Source organism: Chiloscyllium plagiosum, chromosome 40, assembly GCF_004010195.1.
Source record: "Chiloscyllium plagiosum isolate BGI_BamShark_2017 chromosome 40, ASM401019v2, whole genome shotgun sequence".
Lineage (NCBI taxonomy): Eukaryota > Metazoa > Chordata > Chondrichthyes > Orectolobiformes > Hemiscylliidae > Chiloscyllium > Chiloscyllium plagiosum.
This window is the reverse complement of record NC_057749.1, coordinates 10328887-10349238: the sequence shown is the minus strand read 5'-3', so window position 1 is coordinate 10349238 and position 20352 is coordinate 10328887. Positions and strand designations below refer to the sequence as shown.

Below are 20352 nucleotides of genomic sequence, written 5' to 3'. Positions count from 1 at the left end.
GGAAACCAGAGCACCCAGAAGAAACCTATACAGACAGTCGCCCAAGCCTGGAATCAAACCCTGGGTCTGTGAAGCTGGTAAGCTGCAGTGCTAACCACTGAGCCACCCCTGAAGTCCAGCACCTTTTAAAAGCAGTTGGTCAATGTTGAACCACAATTAGAGCTTTGGGGGGAAAAACTGGGAATCAGATTAAATGTGTAGCTCGACCAGAGGATCAACTCTGACAGGGTAGGCTGAATAGCTTCTTCCCATGCTGTATTTCTCCATCAGCTGGGAATTGCCTTGTCACTATTCCACCAGGATCATATTTAAGAGCCTCTCAATCATTTCATTTTGCTAACTTGACTGTTGTTGTGATAAACAATGCCTTCAGTATTGGGTGTGTAGGCCATGGCATCAGAATAAGTTTATCATTCTCAAGACAATTAATGAATTTCAATGCAAACTTAGCAATTAAAATTCCATCTGTGGCAAGTCATAGATTAAGTATAGAAGTCAGTTTAGAATAATGTTTACAACATTATGGACCTCACTGTCAGTGCTGGCACTAACAGTGCCCGTTCCTAATTGCTGTTGAGATGTGCTGGCTTGTCACTGACCGCTGAATACAACTACATGTCTTGTTGGGCCATTTCAGGGGATAATGAAATATTCACGCAGTTTTGGTGAGTCTGGAGATCATATATAGGCCAGGCAGGGTAAGGTGAAGAGTTTCCCTATCGCTATAGTTCATAAAGGCATTTTGTGGGCAATAAAATGCAGGCCAGTGATGCTCAGATCACATGAATTAATTTTGAAAAATCTAAAACCATCAAGTTGCTCTCGTGACTTGAGCTATCATAATAGCATTCTTATCTTTCTCATTTACAGGTGCTGTACATTTTCATCTGTAACTGCTTTTCCTTTAACTTGACCACACCCGACTTCAGGACGTGACACACAGTCTGCTTATAAGGGTTTGATGCACATTAATAACCAGCAGGTATGATCTTAGGAAGACATGAAATGGAATTGTGTGACTGTTCCTGAATGACACCTTTTCCCATTCTTAAAAGATGTCAGGCTCAAAATGGAAATGTTCAGATGAAATAGGGGAGTCTTTCCTAATCACTATAGCGCCTTGTGGAACTAGCTGTGTGCAAATTGAACACTGAAATACATTTTCCAAACTTATCCCTTTGCAATAAAGGACATTGGTGAATAACTTTAAGCTGAGAATGCATTACATTTACCTTCACTTGCGTATTACCTTTGGGTTGCCTCCGAGATTTCCGACATTCTCCGGTGAGTAGGTTTCTCGTAACTTTGTCGTCCAGGGCCCCACTGCCCTAATATGGAGGCTGAGGGTGTCCTCATTTGGGGCTGAGGTCAGTGTGAAGGGATGATACTCATCAGCACCCAGGGATATACATGCGATACGCACCCACTGCCCAGACTTGTACTCAAAGTCCTGGGGCCGTTTAAATTCAAGGTACGTTACACCTGCAACCAAGGAAAAAAAACAGCTAAGTAGCCGGTGTCAGTGCCTGAAGGTGAGGACCTCAGCGTATCTTCCAACTGTAGCCAGAGTTCAAACATCACTCCCCTAGCTACAATCCCCGTCTGATGTCCTGTGATCAGGATATATGTGACCTCATTACAAGCTATTCTTCCTTTCTGGGCATTGGTGCCTTTGCATCATTTTTTGCAAACACCCGAAACTTGAGCTTTAATATTGGGAATTAGGTTAGATATCTCTTGATAAGTAATGGATAAAATAAAATCTTAAAAATAACGGTTCCTGCCACACAACACTACAGATACTATAGGTTTACCCATATATCATGTAATTCCAAATGTAAAGGTAAAGTCACCAGAGTCTCATCAGACCCTAGTCTGTTCTCTCGTTAGAGAGAGAGAGAGAGAGAGACATGAATGGTGGTGGTTGAACCTAAGGGTCACTACGCCCCAGATGAGTGGAGAGATTGAGATGCAGAGTCCTCAATGATAACCTCTGCCAGTTTAGGAATGGAACCCATGGCAGCATGATGACTCAGTGGTTAGCACTGCTGTCTCACAGTGCCAATGAGCTAGGTTTGATTCAAGCCTCGGGCAACTGTGTGCATGTTCACCCCGTGTCTGCGTGGGTTTCCTCCGGTTGCTCTGGTTTCCTCTCACAAACCAAAGATGTACAGGTCAGGGTGGGTTGACCATGGGAAATTGCCCCATGGTGTCCAGGGATGTGCAGGTTAGGTGGGCTAGCCGTGGGAAATGCAGGGTTACAGGGATAAGGTGGGGAAGATGCTGTTTGAGGGTTAGTGTGGATTTGACAGGCTGAATGGCCTGCTCCTACAATATAGGAGTTCTATAATCCATTACAATCTATAATCCAGGTTGGTGTCACCCTGCATTAAAAACCAGCCGTCCAAGTGAATCCATCGCTAGCTCCATATGAAGCTTACACCGTCTTCTATAATAAATATGGGCTCAAAGGCCAGTCTCAGTCATGGTGACTGTGAGACTAACATCAATTGTTAAAGAAGCCCATCTGGTTCTCTAATGTTCTTTAGTGAAGGAACTTGCCCTCCTTACCCAGTCTGATGTTCAGCTGACTCCCGACCCACCACAATGTGGTTGACTCTTATCTGCCTTCTGAAATGGCCTAGCAAACCCCTCAGTTCAAGAGTATTTAGGATTGAGCAATACATGCAGGCCTTGCCAGTCGTGACCACCTCCCATTAAAAACAAAACAAAATTAAATAAATATACCAGACCAAAACACATACATTACCCAGTCCCATATCTGCTATGTCATGTTATGAGTAATCATTATTTATCTACAGTAAATTACAAAGTTACAGATATTACATTTTATCTCACAACCTTGTTTTATTGGTGCTAATTAAGGGAGATTGGCATTTAAATTAATCATCTCATGTTTGTCTGGTCTGTGATGACATGTAACACATCAATACCATTCAGGTTATATCATTACTAAAAAAAAGTATAACAATATGCTCATTATTAATTACTCAACAACAAGTTCCACTGAACATGTTAGTGATTGATATGGTTTTATTGTAATAATTCCAGGGAAGCACAGTCCAACCGAGCTCGTAGCTAAATTCACCAGCATATCAAACAAAGTTGGTTCCCCTGAACAACTGATAAGGGTCTGAAAGTTACGACAGCATTTTTAATATTGTCACAGAGTCATGCAGCACGAAAACAAACACTTCGGTCCACATAACCCCAAACTAAACTAGTTCTACCTGCTTGCTCCAGGCCCATATCCCTCCAAACCTGTCCTATTCATGCACTTATCTAAGTTTCTAAACTTTGTGACTGTGCCTGCATCCACCACTTCCTCAGGAAGTTCATTCCACAAGCAAACTACACTCTGTATAAAAAAATTTCCCCTCATGTCTTTTTTAAATTGTCTTCTTTCACCTTAAAAAATATGCCCCTTAGTCACAAAATCCCCCAACCTAGGGAAAAGATACCTACCATTAACCATATCTATGCTCCTTATGATTTTATAAACTTCTACAACATCATCCCTCAACAATTCCAAGACATGGCCATACACACATGACCAACTATGTTCTTGAAAGCTTGAAGTATAAAAGTCTAAAGGTGGGAAGGAAATCGTTGGTCTTTTGGTCTCCATGTGGATAGCAAAGTGGAACAGATTCTGGAAGCAGAGAGGGGAAGAGATGGGAGTGGGTAATGTTAAGCAGATGAGATCGTCATAACTGATCAGAGACCATCAGCAACATTATATCATGTGGCACAGTGAGCACATGTTTGGTTTCCGTGGTCAGTCCCACTCCCCTGCTCTATCCCTAGGACCCTGCCAATTCATTTCCCTCTCAGTCTCAGTCCAATTTGTTATTGACGTTGGGGAGGAGTTTGAAACGAGGGTCATGATGATCTCTGTGGCCTCATATCTCCGATTGTAGGCAACCGGGGAGCTTGATGGAACAATGAACATCAAGATTTGAGAACAGAGAAAAACTAGGTTTATCTGAGGTGATGTTATATTGGATAAAAATATGTCTCAACAAATCTGATTAAGCATATTAGTTGCTTGTGTGAGGCTATCACCAGATTGGGATAATGGTTTTAGATATGACATTTAAAATTGTCTTCAGAACTCAAAGATTGCCTCTGAATGTTTTATTCACTGCTACCACTTGTACAGGACCTTTGTGTGAGGAGTCAATGGTGATAGCTTAGTGCATCACAAATATGGGTTGTGATTCTCAGTAAGGGGGCGTGAGTTTTAAGATCATGAGCTCCAAGGCAGAATTGCCTGCTATGGAGCCCAGAGGAAGTGAAGTGTACAGCGTAAAAGTCACAATGAGGTAGGCACTTAGATCCTGCACAGGGACAATGTTTTTAGATCAAGGTATTGCACAAAGCAAAGAGGTCCTTTGAGGCTTTCACTGAATGCACAAGTATGAACAGGAGGAGGCCATTCAGCCCGTCAAGCTTGGTTTGCCATTCTATCAGATCATGAACGAGAGATGATTGCTTTGAAACAAAAAATTAACGGGGTCAGTACTGAGAGTATGTTTCCACTCATCTAGGACCAGAGAGCAGAGTCTCAGAATAAAGGGGCACCAATTTCAGACTGAGATGAGGAGGAATTTCTTCTCTCAGAAGGCTGTGGGTCTTTGGAACTCCTTGCCGCAAAGAGCTGTGGGGGCAGAGTCCTTGTGTATATTTAAGGCTGAGAGAAATGGATTCCCGATCAGTCGGGGAGGGACGGCTTATGGGGAAACACAAAGAAGTGGACGTGAGGAAAACTGGATCGACAAGAATCTATTGATTCAAGGGGTTGAATGGCCTACTCCTGTTCCAATTACTTATGGGCGCATCTCTATCCACCTGTAATTTCACCAAATCCTTTACCAAAACAAAAATATCAGTTTGAAGTTTTCCAAGCAGCCTTTGCAGAGCCAAAGACAGAAGAAGCACAGCAGGTCTGGAAGCATCTGTGGACAGAAATCAGAGTTATCGTTTCGGGGTCCAGCGACCCTTCCTGAGAACCCAGCTTTTTGGAGCGGGGGGAGAGTTTTGCATTTCTGTGAAATTACATTTTGAGTGAAGTAATTTTGTTATGTCACCCATTACGTGGCTGAGCTCTCGCTTTAAGGTCTTTTCCCCCTTGATCTACATTCCCCAATGAAAGGATATTGCTTCTCTATAACTTATCAAATCCTTTCAACACTTCAGACAAGTCAATCCTTAACCTTCAATACTCAAAGTAGGTACAAGCCTAAATCATTCCATTCTATCCTCAAGAACTTAGTACAACAGCAGGCAAGGTGAGGATTAATACTTGGCACTATGGTACCTGAGGGCAGCAATTCAGCTTTGACTACTGTGACTTCCTTCTTCTTCCTGCTGAGGCTGATGAGTTTGTCACACAAGTAGATAAGTCCAGGCGCAATGAAGTACAAGTAGAAACTCTGTTGTTGGATCAGATTCGAACTCCCGTGAATGAGAATCTGTGAGAGACGAACAAATGAAATGGAGTGTTGGGAATGAAGCTTAAAAATCTGGGTCTGCACAATTTTCGGGGGAAAAAAGTCCATGCCATATCTATCCCCAGTTGCCCTTGAGAAGGAGCTGCCTCCTGGAACAACATAAGATGAAGGTAAACCCTGTGAGGCTGTTAGGGATGAAATTTTACACTGCAATATTAAAGGTATGATTGATTGGGTTACAACCCCCATGGGGGATCGTTCAACCAAAGTAGCCATCCCCCCGCAAAACTTACTGACATGTTCATGCTGCATGTAGCTTTTATCTTAAAACAAATTCCTGCAAATTTAATGTGAATTGACAGGAAAATTGTGGGCTGCACGAACAATAAATTACACATGGAGTAGCCGATACAACAAAGACTATCTGGCATCACTGCATTGCTTCCAGGTCAAAGGCCAGCAGAATACGTCTGTAAATCAGAATAGTATACACCCTTACTCTTCTGGGCAGTGAATATTCTGTAAGTTGGTCTTCTCACCACTCCAGTCCAACTTAAGAAATCAGAGCATGATACAGACTGTTCAGGTCGTTATGCCTGCTCTGTCATTCAGTCAGATCAAGGCTGATGTGATTGTCATGATAACTACACTTTCTTGCCCATTTCTATACTCCTAGACTCCCTTGTAGAGCAAAACTCTGTCTCGTGCAACCTTGAATTTGATTCGATTTGATTTATTGTTGTCACATGTACCTAGCTACAGTGAAGAGTTTTGTTTTTTCAGCAGTACAGGCAAATCATTGAATCATAAAATCTGGGAACAACAAACCCACACTGACTCTCCAAAAAACATGCCTCCCCCCAACCCCCCAGACTCATCCCTATCCCTGTAACCCTGCTTTTTCATGGCCAATCCACCTAATCTGCACATCTTTGGACTGTGGGAGGAAACCGAAGCATCCGGAGGCAACCGGGATGTGCAAACTCCCAAGGCTGGAACTGAACCAGGGGATTCCTGGCACTGTGAGGCTGCATTGCTACCCACTGAAACACTGCCATCCCATACAAAATGCATTAGGGTTAAAGAACACAGCGAGGAATACAATGTTACAGCTGCAGAGAAGGTGTACAGAGAGTGAGATCAACGTTAGGTTTAAAATTTGAGAGGTCCACTCAGATGTCTAATAACAGCGGGGAAGAAGCTGTTCTTGAGTCTATTAGGCATATATCTTTAAGCTTTTGCATCTTCTGCCCGACGGAAGAGATTGGAAGAGATTGTAACCGGGGTGGGAGGGGTCATTCATGATGTTGGCTGCCTTCCTGAAGCAGCGGGAAGTATAAATAGATGAAATCTGTATAACGATGAAAAGATGCAAAGATTTGACGTTAAGGTAAAGGATCAGGATTATGTTAAGGACATACCAGCTGTAGATGTTCAAGAAGGTGACCCAATCATTAGCTTCTCAAGCTAAACTGATAAGCAGTACATATAGTTTATGAGTGACAATAAGTGATAGCCATAGCATAAGGCTGACTTAAAACAAAATTGTGATCAGAGCAGCAAAGTCACATTTGCAAACACATGGTGGTTCGAGTATAAGCATAATTACCAGAATGTACAGAATGACGTAGAGGTGGTGAGTCACCCAGAAAGCTCGGAAGCTCATCCGACGGAGCTGGCGTGAGGCGAAGACGTACATAATCGCCATGACAACAAGAAGTAGAACGCCGGTCATTCCTAAAATTGAAAACATTTAACAATATTACATTCTCTCCCTCTACTCCCTCAATTCCTATGCAATGCCCCACATTCATTAGTTCCATTATCAAAACTGCCGGCGATCTCTAGACCAACTTGCCTAAATGTCATACACACATTGACACGGGAGCGTTGTAAAACACATTTTACACTGAGCCAGATAAGGAGATATTACAGTGGGTTTGCAAAAACAAGTGCAAATAGAGATTTTTAAGGATGATCTCGAAGGGGGTAAAGAGTCGGAGTTTTAGAGAGGGAATTCTAGAGTTTAAAGTTTGGGTTTCCGAAGGTTTAAGTCACCTTTAATGCTCATGAATAATGGAATGCTGATGTGATATTTGTAATGAAACATGTGTAATTTATTTACATGACAATGTTATGTTTGGAGTTTGGATTTTATTCTAGTGGCATATAGGTATTGATTATTTATTTGAAGGGCTTCCTTTGAAATGAGTTGAAACTTTATTGCTGGAACAACAACATCCCTGGATGCTGCCTGACCTGCTGTGCTGTTCCAGCAATAAAGTTTCAACTTTGATCTCCAGCATCTGCAGACCTCACTTTCTCCTTCCTTTGAAATGAAGCAAGGTCAGCAAGTCTTTCGGGAACAGTGACCTAATCGGGTACGGGTCGGAGAGCAGGTGACTGCAATCAAGGGCTTGGGTGACATCCTCAAGTGTTAATGGAATAAGTTGTTTATACTGTGGGGTTTGTGACAGGTAAGGTGAAAGTGGGTACTGCAGATGCCGAAGTTTAGAGTCAAGATTAGAGTGGCGCTGGAAAAGCACAGCAGGTCAGGCAGCATTCGAGAAGCAGGAAAATCGCGTTTCGGGCAGGAGCCCTACATCAGGAATGAGAAATTTGTGCCTCAGGAATTTGTGACAGCTTTGTATTCAGCTTAGAATCAAGTTATTTTACAATTGAGTTCAGGAAACAGTAAAGTGGTTGCCAGCAGCAATTATAGCTTCTCTCTTAGAAAGGAGACTTTCAGGGCAGTTCAGGGCATCAGTCACCCTAGCAGATGTTAATTTGTGCAGCTTCCCAAACCAGGAGAGTTTGGTTAGAAATCATTGCTTAGAAATTGGTTAGAGTTTGGTTATTAGAACTAAGAAATGTTAGGCTCTCCGATTTGTGGAAGGGTTGATGTTGGCAGTTTGGGAAAAGGTTCATTGAATTGTCTCCATTTTCCAAAGCCAATGCAATGTTAGGAGTTGGTGAAGTGAAACCCTAAAGGGTTGCGATAGGAATAGAATTCCTCTGGATTTGAGTTTATGCAATGGATAGAGTCGGGAAACAGGTTGGAACTTTGTTTCACTGTATTTTAAGATCTTTCTAACTATGGTTTATATCTAGAGAACTTTGTTTTTATTTATTTCTTCTGTTGTTCAAGAAACTCCACAGCTCATGTGACAATGTTTTGATGAATAACTACCAGAACCTATGACCTATCAAGCTAGATTTCAGAAATCTGACTTGGCAGATTATAGGTTCTGTTGGATATTCTGAGATCTAATTTGACTAGTTGTAACATCAGCTGATATTAGAACAGGAGTAAATTCTGAAGCTAATGCACGGTTCAAAATGTTTTAACACATCTGTGTATTGTATATCGTGTTCCTTTTACATGTATGAAAGAAACACACTGGATGGTCACAAGGTCATTGATGAAATAATCCCTCTTTATGTTGATATTCTAGTCACTCAGAAACAACGGTAACAGTTACCTGGAATCGTCTCAAAGAACCACCAGTAATATTTCTGTGGGAGCTCTGATCTGCAAGACAAAAATAAAAAGAAATGTAAATTCAAATTTGGATCCTCTGCATCTCACTTCAGACACCAGTCACTAGCAATGTGTCTCTTGTTAAATGTGGTCACATTATTATCTATTTCGCACAAATCTGCAGAATATTTGAACTAATGAGACCAGATTTTATTTTACAAGAAGGCAGACAAGACTTTAACCTTTCCTTTCAGCTGCAAGAGTTTCAGTGCAGGACTGAAATGAGCCTGAAAATCATGGGGAATTCTTTTATGTGTCTCATGGTCTCAGTGCCATTTACCTTCCAGTTTCTGTACTTCTGTTCAATCGTAAGTGGAAGGAAAATTGATGCATAAATTGGACTAGCGCTGCCAATGTTGACAAATGAACCTGTATCAAAAATCATCCTTTCAGAACCAATTGTTTCGAAACAAAGCTGTGCCTTTTTCACCAGAGAGATTAAAGGTTTGAAACCCACTTTGTAGTGTTCCATTTATTTTGGAAGTCAAACCATTTGTACCTTCTTTCTCAGTGCGTTTTTTGAAAGGAAGTGTGACTCACAGCGCCACTACCCCCCAGCATGCATATAACAAGGAGGCAGGTCCGAATCCACCCCCTAATGAGAATGGGGATTAAACCCCATGTCACTGGCACCAATCTGATGCACAATGGCCATTCAGCACCAGAGAAGTCAGGAGCTCTGGAGAATGATGTTCTTTTCACCACATGGCTGAACAGGAATCTCTCACTATGGGCTTGTGTTGGAAGGATTTGTAGGTTGATCCTCTGCCTGTGTAGCCACATGATGAATGCATTTTCCTTGTCCATCAGGTCCTGGAATGGGACTCAAATGTGGAGCTCCTCGCCCAGAGGCTGGGGGACTCTCCACTGCTTGAACAAAGCCTCCTGGATTGTGTCTGTAGCTTGGCAACCTTTCTCTGGAGCTGTTGCTGTTTTAGGTACCACTTCCAAATCTAGCTATATAGACCAGAGTATGACTCCACACTTGACCCAGACTCAATCCAATTCAGGTTACCTCACGAAGGCAGAGGTTGGGGAGAAGGCTGCATAGCTCAGCCAAAACGTGCTGAGACACGTCTTGCATTAAGGTGCAGAGATGGCAGTACTGTCAGAACAGTGTTAGCACTGGTACTGTTTGCTGTGTGGAATTTAGAGGGTGTCACTGACTGATATGAAGTGTAATCCAGTCTGGCTCGCTCTACTGCAATTGGAATTTTAACATTGAGACACTGAATTGTCATGTGCAGCTCATGCAGATCAAGAATTTTAATGTCTGTGAAAAAGAAACCCAAGAATAATTTAATTGTTAATTACAAGGCCCTGGATTGAGAGTGCCCCAGTGATGTGCATCGATCAATATTACAGAATTGGTGGCTTCCACTGCCAATAGGGGCCCAGTCAATAAGAAGCTCTGGACTATAAGGCTTCCTTTGATCTCTAATCCAATATTCTACAATAGTAGCTTTGTCCTCTGTGTCCACACACTGAAGCCGCCCCATCCTGTGTTTGTTCTGCCTCCCTTTTTTCCCTGCTGGCCTCCCTCACTTGCTTGGCCAGTTATAAACACTCGGTCATTCACTGAAACCCAAGTCAGCTGATTAGAAGCCTTTCCAAGGGTCAAGGGTGTCTGGGGAGATGCGATCTGGAACTTACCCATCATCGAAGAACACACTGGGGAACAGGCAGGCAAGGCTGCTGAGGGAACTGACACAGAATGAGTAGACATTCACACCATGTCCAGCACTGTGTAAAACTGGGGGAATCAAGAGAAATGTTACAATAGTAAGCAACCATTTCATTTACAGCCTTCATACAATATAATAAAGTTATCTTTGTCCCAGAAGTGTTCTCTCTTCTTAGCGAGAGACTCCTTGTGGTGGTTTAACCTGAAGGTCCCTACGCCTCAGGGTGAGGGGAGAGGTGGAGTAGGAGAGTTCTTCATGGTACCCTTAGCTGGTTCGGGGAACTGAACTGTCAGTGTCACTCTGTATTGCAATCTAACCATCCAAGCTAACTGACCCCCTATGCTACACATAATGCAATAAATAATATGTACTGCAGTGTCATATCCCTGCGATAAGTTGTAATACTCTCTATGTCTCCACTATAAGTATTAGCCAAGAAACAAACAGTTTGAAAGAATACATCAAGTAGATTAGGTGAAGTAGTGTGGAAGATAGATTCTAGATACAACCATGAACTAGGTACAAATAGAGGCCATTCAGCCCTTCAAGTCTCCTCCACTATTTTATAAGATCGAGACTGATTCGATTATGGCCTCATCTCTACTCTCCCCTCTGCTGCCGACAGCCTTTGACTCCCTTATTAATTAAGAATCTATCTAACTCAACCCTGGACACCAGTCACACCATTGTTGATGTCTTCTCTAAGCCTCTCTTTACAGTAAATCATTCTGAACCCTCCCCATTGCTTCTGATGTGGGAGGTCTGATGTGGAAATCTCCCCTGGTGCCAAGAATTATCAGCCATGCCCCATTGAGCCTTAGAGTCTAGCTACGGGAAATTTCTTGCTTTCTTCTGGAGCTGTGCTTTGGGTTAAAAAGCTTTTACTGACCTTGAAGCTTCCCTCGGTACCAACAAGTGGTCTGTAATTGTCTACAGGTTTCTATAACACTTAAACATCATAGGCATCATGGAGCAGAACAATTACACAGCAAGAGGCCATTTGGCCCAACTGATCTGAGCTGGTGTTTATCCTCTCCTCATCTCTCAATATTCCTCCAATCATTTCTCTTTCATTTGCCTGTACAGAAATCGCACTTTACTGAAAAAGGGAAACTTTTTAAGCAAAAATGTTTTGTCTTGCAATCATCAGGACCAACGCAAGAATACCAAATTTCAAACAATCACAATGAGAGAAACAGGAACTGCTTGACTGGGAAGCCAACACAGTGGCATTGCTAAACAACAGCTGTCTACAGCCTCTCCAAACTCTTGGCTAGTTTAATATAAAAGGAGAGTTTGAACATCTAATGTTTAGGGAGAATGTGTCATTATGTACATCAGTTCTAGCAAGTACAAATAAGTATCCATTACGAACTTGACTGATTATGCTAACTTGTTAGTATGCCTATCGGCGTATGCGAGTTTGTTCAGCAAATGTCACCCAATCGTGGAATCACATTGAGCAGCAGATATTTTGATTTGGGTTTTGGAAACATGGGCTGGCTGAATACATTCTGTTCTCTGCCAATAACAAACTGAAGGTGCACGCTGTTTAATTTAATCAGCTAATTACTGCTGCAGTTTTTTTTTAGAATTAGAATCCCAACAGTGTGGAAATAGGCCCTTTGGCCCAAGAAGCCCACACTGACCCTCCGAAGAGTAACCCGCCCAGACTCATCCCCCAACCCTATTATTCTACATTTACCCTTGACTAATGTACCTAACCTACACATCTGTGAACACTAAGGGCAATTTAACATGGCCAATCCATCTGACCTGCACATCTTTGGATTGTGAGAGGAAACCGAAGCGCCCGGAGGAAACCCACGCAGACACGGGGAGAATGTACAAACTCCACACAGAAAGTTACTCGAGGCTGGAATCGAACCTGGGACCCTAGTGCCATGAGGCAGCAGTGCTAACCACTGAGCCCCATGCTACCCGTATGTAAGGTGACTTACATAAAAGCATCACAATAGCACATAACACTGTTCAACGGTGTGCTAGGCAGAACACTGACAGCATGTTTCTCTTTCTTACTCTTTAATGAACTTTCACCTCAAGTACAATTGACTACCACAGTTCCTTTCAAAGCTGCCTTTTGGTGCGTGAGTCTCGGGAGTGTAATGTTCTTGTGCACCTTAATGGGCTCTAGATATGAACCAAGGAAAATGCTAGCGATATCACAAAGAAAGCAAACTAACTTGCAAGTACAACAGCCGACATTGCAACCCAACGATGGAAGTCCACAGCAGCATCGAAGGGAATGTAATGGTTGAGGAAGGTTTCACGCAGGAAAGTGATGAGGTTACGACACATCGTAAGGAGGATGTAGGAGTACATGAAGGAGATGCTGGCTGCTGAGCCACGTGAAATGATAATGCCAATGTATGTAGTTTGTGGGATCCCAGTCGTCTCTGCACCAATTGCATAGTCTGGACAAAAGAGAAAAATGAACCTTAGAAAATTGACTGAGTACAAATTAAATTTGCATGGATTATAACTTCAAATAAATGGACTTGAGAGGATAAGGCTTCACTATTTCCCAGTTCTAAGAGACCAGGAGGTACGTTTACTCATCTTACAAAGAGACACTCAAAAACAATGAATTGTTTCCTGCTACAGTAAAGATGTTGTGATACTTGAAAGGGATTCAGAAATGATTTGCAAGGATTTTGCCAGGGTTGGAAGGTTTGAGCTATAGGGAGAGGATGAAGAGGCTCGGGCTATTTTCCCTGAAGGGTCGGAGGCTGAGGGGTGACCTTACAGAGGTTTGAAAATCATGAGGGGTATGGATAGAGTGAATAGCCAAAGGTCTTTTCCCCAGGGTAGGGGAGTCCAAAACTAGAGGGCATAGGTTTAGGGTGAGAGGGGAAAGATATAAAAGGGACCTAAGGGGCAACCTTTTCATGCAGAAGGTGGTGCGTGTCTGGAATGAGCTGCCAAAGGAAGTTGTGGAGGCTGATACAGTCACAACATTTGAAAAGCATCTGGATGGGTACATGAATAGGAAGGGTTTGGAAGGATATGGGTCAAATGCTAGAAAATGGGTTTAGATTAGTTTATGATATCTGGTTGGCATGGACAAGGTAGATTGAGGGGTCTGCTTCCGTGCTGTATATCTCTATGATTCTATAATTACCTACTTCCCATGTGTCAACCGGCATACATTACACGGTGCCTGATTCCAATTTCTATTATATTTAATGAACAAAAATCAAGCAACAATATTGACTGTGAGTTAATTACAGCAAACCTCAAGAGCAGAAGAAAAATCAGATCCATGCTTTCTGCAATTTCAGTCTTCATTGATTTAGCATAAATTAGATATTATAGCATGGAACAACATCAGAAACTCTACAGTGACTATCCATCACTCCAGAGTGTAAAAACCATGTTAAGAAAGGTACTAACCCTCAGTCTTGAGGAAACAGACACTGATATTACAATGGATAAATAATGTCTTTGTTCTCACATACTACACAGTTAATATGACAGTGCCTTAAGTGAATCGTTAACACTGTTCACAGCACACCTGTCATACTCTGATGTCAGACTGATTACAATTTTGAGATTTATTAGATTGCAGTGTTTTGGGATTTTGTCTTTATTTTACAGTGAAATAAAGGGAAGATGAAGTCCTGCAGGCTGTATTACAGCAAGCTTGGACAGTTTGATTATTAGAGATTAGGGCGTGTCCAGACTGTCTTACTGGGAAGAAGCTGCAAAGTGTTTATATGGGGGAAATCCTCAGTCTATCCATGGTAAGTAACACAGGCCAACATTGTGAACAGCCGACAGACTGTGTCTCTGAAGTTCCACAGAAGTGTCAGGAAGTTTGCCTTGTAAACATTGTACTTTAAACCATCCATTTACTTACAAGATAGAAGATAGTTGGGTGTCAAAGATGACCAGCCAGTGTTTCTACTTGGGTACAAGGCCCAGGTAATTCACACTGCCATAGTGTCATGGGCAGCTTTATGTGTTCTGTTTATCAGCAATGAACAGTATATGGTGTGGTATTTAAGAAATGTATGTTTGCTATCCCCTAGAATGTAGAGACCCAAATTAAATGATTTCAGCAGCAAGCCACTGTAATCTCAGGACATATGTACTTAGACAGCCTTTTACAAGATGATCAGAAGATTAGATAGGGTAGACCGTGAAAGTCTTTTTCCTAGGATGATGACGTCAGCGCGTACGAGGGGGCATAACTACAAATTGAGGGGTGATAGATTTAAGACAGATGTCAGAGACAGGTTCTTTACGCAGAGAGTGGTAAGGGTGTGGAATGCACCACCTGCTAATGTGGTTAACTCAGCCACATTAGAGAGACTTAAACAGTCCTTAGATAAGCACATGGATGATGATGGGATAGTGTAGGGGGACGAGCTGAGAATAGTTCACAGGTCGGCGCAACATCGAGGGCCGAAGGGCCTGTTCTGAGCTGTACTGCTCTATGTTCTATGTTCTTTCCTTTGCATTTAGTTGTGGCTGAAAGAGTCAGGTCATGGTAAACAAATGTAGTTTCTGAACATTACAACTGTGCTACAGCCTTCTAGATCATCCATAAACAACACTAAGGAGAGTGGCTAGCTAAACCTAATACATAGAATTTAACAGAACAGAAACAGCCCACCCTGTCCTCACCAGACTTGTTTTATTCAGTCACAGGATATGACTGTCACTGACAAGGCTGCCAACATTTACCTGTACTTCGACACATGTCATCGACTGCATCCTTTGCACCAGATGTGCTCTCCTCTGCATTGGGGAGACAGGACACCAACTTGCGGAACATCTCTGTGACACCCACCCTAACCAATCCCACCGCCCTCCGTGGCTGAACACTTTTACTCCCCCTCCCACTCCACCAAGGACATGCAGATCCTGAGCCTCCTCCATCGCCAAACCCTAACCACCCGCCAGCATTTACTGTCCGTGTCTAATTGCCCTTGAACAGGAGCTGACGAGCCACAACAATACATGTGTTATACGTACACCCAGTGTGCTGTCAGAGAGGGAATTCCTGGATTTTGACCCAGCGACACTGAAGGAACGACAATATATTTCCAAATCAGGCGGCTTGGAGGGGAACTTGCAGATGGTAGTGTCACCATCTATCTGCTGCTTTTGTCCTTTGAGCTGGTATTGGGTCATGGGTATGGAGGAAGGAGTCTTGGTGAGCTGTTGCTTCCTCAAGTGTTACCTATCAAACCTGATTAACCAACCCTTGCTTCATTATCTCACTTAGCCTTCAATGCATCTTTGCTACCCGTTTCACCGGGTGCGGGTATCCCAAGTCAATCTGACGAGACACTGGAAGGTGGCACTTACGATAGGCTCGTTCCACAAACACGCCAGCTGCTATACCGTAGAAGATCAGAACACAAACTATGTGACGCCGGTAGTTCTCAATAAAACGTTTAAACTGTTGAACTTTCTGGTGCACTTTGCTCCGATTGTACTTTTCCCGCTTTGCTTCAGTGTAGGGCCTGGGGCGATGGTGAGGAGATCTACAAGAAGTTGCAAAACAGCAGGTTGTTATTATTGCACATGCTGTTGATCTGTCTGGTTTGTTTCCTTCCTTGCTGCCCCATTTTATTTTTGCCCCTCCCCTACTCAAGGCCAGAGACGGTTAAAAGTTCTGCATTTGGTGGCTGTCCTTCACCAGATGGACATTCCAGACCGAGCCCAGGCCGTCAATGACAGTGTGCTATTTAACTCTGGAGGGCACTTGAAGAGTTCACAACTGCCTCTGAGTCTTTACTCATTTGAATTTCACTGCCCCTGCATTTTTTTCAGACTAGCAATGAGGAGCATGCTCATGGATATTGCAGACCAGCAATGAGGAGCAGGAAGCCTGACTGATATTCCCTCAGCGTGATTGAGGTCCCTGCAGTTCCAAGCTCAAGTCGTATCGCAGGACAAGATGGTCAAGGAAGGTGTCTTCGTAATGTGGCTAAACAGACTGAGAACCAAATGACAGACAGTGAGACAGGGAGAGATTCCTGACCAGCTCCACGTTACAGAGAAATTGGAGCCTCTGCCTACCCTACAGCAACTCAGTCACAATTGTCCAAGTTTAAGAAGTAATTGACACTCATGGTGGCTCAGTGGTTAGCACTGCTGCCTCACAGTGCCAGGGACCTGGGTTTGATCCTCCCCTCAGGCAAATGTCTGTGTGGAGTTTGCACATTCTCCCCGGGTATGCATGGGTTTCCTCCAGGTGCTCTGGTATCCTCCCACAGTCCAAAGATGTGGAGGTTAACGGTGGATTGGCCAAGGGAAATTGTCCATAATGTCCATGGACATGTAGACTGGGTGGATTAGCCAATGGGAAATGAGTGGTTACAGGGATAGTGTAGGGAAGTGTGACTGGTTGGGATGCTCTTCGTAGGGTCAGTGCAGATGTGATGGACTGAATGACCTCTTTACGCACTGTAGGGATTCAATGATTCATCAAGTGACCATAACCAACAATCTGGTCACTTGAGTTCTTGGCACAGAAAAAAAGTTATTTGGTCCATTGGGAACATCCTAGTCAAAAACCCCAAACTCCGAGCTTAATTCCTCTGACTCATTTCTGGTCCATAGTAATGCAGGTTATGGACTTGGGTTCACCACTCTTTCAGGCAGTGACTGACAGACATCTGCCACCCTCTGGGTTTAAAAAAAAACTTGAAAAAGGAACACACAATAAATGGGAGAAAACTGAGAGACCTAGACATGGATGGTGATGGTATGGGCTCCATTTTCTGCCTAGCATGTGGCTTACCAGGAATCATGAGGTAGGTGTTTGTTAGAAGGACTCCCAGGTTGGTCTGAGCCTGTTTAGCCACATTCTGGACACCCTGTCCTTGACCATCCTGTCTTGGGTGGGACTTCAACTTGGAACTTCAGAGTCAGGGAAATAACCCAGTGCCGAAGAATCTCACTTCCTGCACAGTGCTCAGTATTCTTTCATTCATTACACATTCCATTACCTTCTCTGATCTTCCCAAATGCATCACTTTGTACTTCTCTGAGTTGAATTCCATTTGTCACTTGTTTGCCCCTCTGACAGGTCCATTAATACTTTGCTGCCATCTAAAGCTCTCCTCCTCACTATTAACCACAAGGTCAGTTTGTCTATTATCTGTACATTTCTGGACCATGCATCTATATTTATGCCTAAATTTTCACTGTGAAGTACACCTCTTGGGCCTGAGGCAGTGCTGTCAGTCTGTTATTTCACTTCTTTATTTAAATGGTACACCACACACACAGTGTTAGGAACAAGTCAGGCAGATTTCTTTAATCTGCTAAAACAACACGTTTATGACCAAAACAAAGTTGCTCAAACTATGATGGAAAGAGGAATGACGAGAGGGTATTGCAAATATGTACATTGATATTTTCCTTTAAAAAATACTGATAAACACACACAGACAAACACAGACACAGACGCACACACAGACACACACACACACAGGCACACACAGACACACACAGACACACACAGACACAGAAACACACACAGACACACACAGACACAGAAACACACACACAGGCACAGACACAGAAACACACACAGACACCACACACACACGCACACACACACGTATTGTCGATAACAAACTGAAAAACAAAATATGTGCAAAGTTAACTTGACAGAACATTGTCCAAATATAATTCGAACTCATTACCAAAGAATAAATGAGAGCTTGACCCATTCTATTTGTAGAGTCATCAAGTCCTACAGCATGGAGAGAGGCAGAGAGGCCCTGTGGTCCAAACTCGTCTATGCTGATCCAAACATCCAACCACATTAACCTCATTTCCCAGCACTTGGCCCATAGCATTCTCATCCTTTCCTGTCCATGTACTTGCCCAAATGCCGTTTAAATATCGTTAATAAAAATGCTTCAACCACTTCCGTTGGCAGCTCATCCTTTTGTGCATCACTCTCTGTGTAAAACAGTTTCCATCAGTTTCGCTTTTATTCATTCCTCTCTCACCTTAAAATGATGCCCTCTCCTCCTCGATTCCCCAACTCTAGGAAAACAAAAGGCTGCATCCATTCACCTATTCCATGTAAACTTCGATAAGATCCCTCTCAGTCTTATATTCTGTCAAGGAAAACGTCCTCGCTTGTCCAACCTCTCCCTATACTTCATACTGTTGAGTCCTGGCAACCTTTGTGTAAATTCCGTCTGCACACATTTCAAATTAAAAACATCCTGCCGGTCGCACTTTGACTAAAACTGAACGACAAGTGCAGACTTACCAACATCCTGTATAACTGCAACATAACTTCCCAACTGCTCTCCTCCATGTCCTGACCACACACACACAGGGACAGACAGACACACACACAGGCACACACAGACAGAGACAGACAGACATACGCACACAGACACACGCATACACACACACACAGACACAGACACACACACAGGGACAGACAGACACACACACACAGACACACACACAAACAGAGACAGACATACAGACAGACACACACACACACACACAGAGACACACACAGAGACACACACAGATAGACAGCAGACAGACAGACAGACACACACACACACACACAATAAAACAGCACAGAATACAAGGTCTTACTTCTTGTTGACTCGGTTTCGGAACTCTTGTCCAATATTTTCCACAGCAGACTCCTGCATGTTTCTGTTGGGATGTACAGAATGAGGAGATTAGTCAGGAGGCTCCAGGGAGTCTGGTCCATTCACAAGTGAATTACCAGCCTCAATTATCATCCAGTGAGGGAGTTACACATGGGAAAAGTAGTTTGGAAATGAGGTGGCCTACGAGCCATTGACGGATTACTCTGATCTGTCTGAGTATTGAGGGCCTCCTAATGAGAAGCTCCTAATTTTCGGTTCATTAATTGGCAATTGCCCAAGGAGGAAGGGGCAGTATTTAATCTGGTGGGAGACTGGTGGCTCTGGGCCTCAACATCTTCCTGCCCCTGCCCCAGTTAAGGGTCAGGGATGGCTTTCCCACCCTGCCAGCAGTTGTGGCGGATGAGTGGGCTATTAATCCCAATATCCCATCAATGCTGGCATTCACCCAACAGCAGGCAGGGAGTCACAGACATGGCAAACCTGAAAAAGGGCTTATGCCCGAAACGTCGATTCTCCTGTTCCCTGGATGCTGCCTGACCTGCTGCGCTTTTCCAGCAACACATTTTCAGCTCTGATCTCCAGCATCTGCAGACCTCACTTTCCCCTGAAAAGAACACCCTTGTGTTTTTTTTGCTGCCACTCAGGTGCATCCATAGTTCTTTGTGCTAAAGGGTTTGGGGAGAGAACATGATCGTGGTACTGAGTTGGATGATCAAATTAGGAATTTTTTCACTGGAGCGTAGGAGTTTGAGGAGTGACCTTATAGAGGTTTATAAAATCATGAGGGGTACAGCTAAGGTGTCTTGACCCTTGTGTGGAGGATTTCAAGACTGGGGGGTATAAGGAGAGAGGAGGAAGATTTAGAAAGGACATTTTTTACACAGTGTGGTTTGTGTGTGGTAGATGCAGGTACAGTTACAACTTGGAAAGACATCTCGAAAAGTGCATGATGAGGAAACGTTTGGAGGGATATAGACCATGGGTGGGAGTATTACCTGGTTGGACCTATTCAGAGATGT

At 43.3% G+C, this 20352-nt stretch overlaps 1 protein-coding gene across 3 annotated transcripts in view; it reads right to left on the bottom strand.

Annotated features, from left to right (window-relative positions):
- Positions 1-20352, bottom strand: part of duox (dual oxidase) — a 91047-nt gene that overhangs the window by 8770 nt on the left and 61925 nt on the right. For all 3 annotated transcript variants that reach the window (XM_043680278.1, XM_043680276.1, XM_043680277.1), the window contains exons 23-30: positions 19314-19376; positions 16038-16216; positions 12905-13135; positions 10669-10768; positions 8957-9006; positions 7084-7211; positions 5342-5495; positions 1250-1482 (exon numbers count right to left, since the gene is read on the bottom strand). In XM_043680278.1, the coding sequence (XP_043536213.1) occupies positions 1250-1482; positions 5342-5495; positions 7084-7211; positions 8957-9006; positions 10669-10768; positions 12905-13135; positions 16038-16216; positions 19314-19376 (1138 nt within the window). The remainder of the gene's footprint in view (positions 1-1249; positions 1483-5341; positions 5496-7083; positions 7212-8956; positions 9007-10668; positions 10769-12904; positions 13136-16037; positions 16217-19313; positions 19377-20352) is intronic.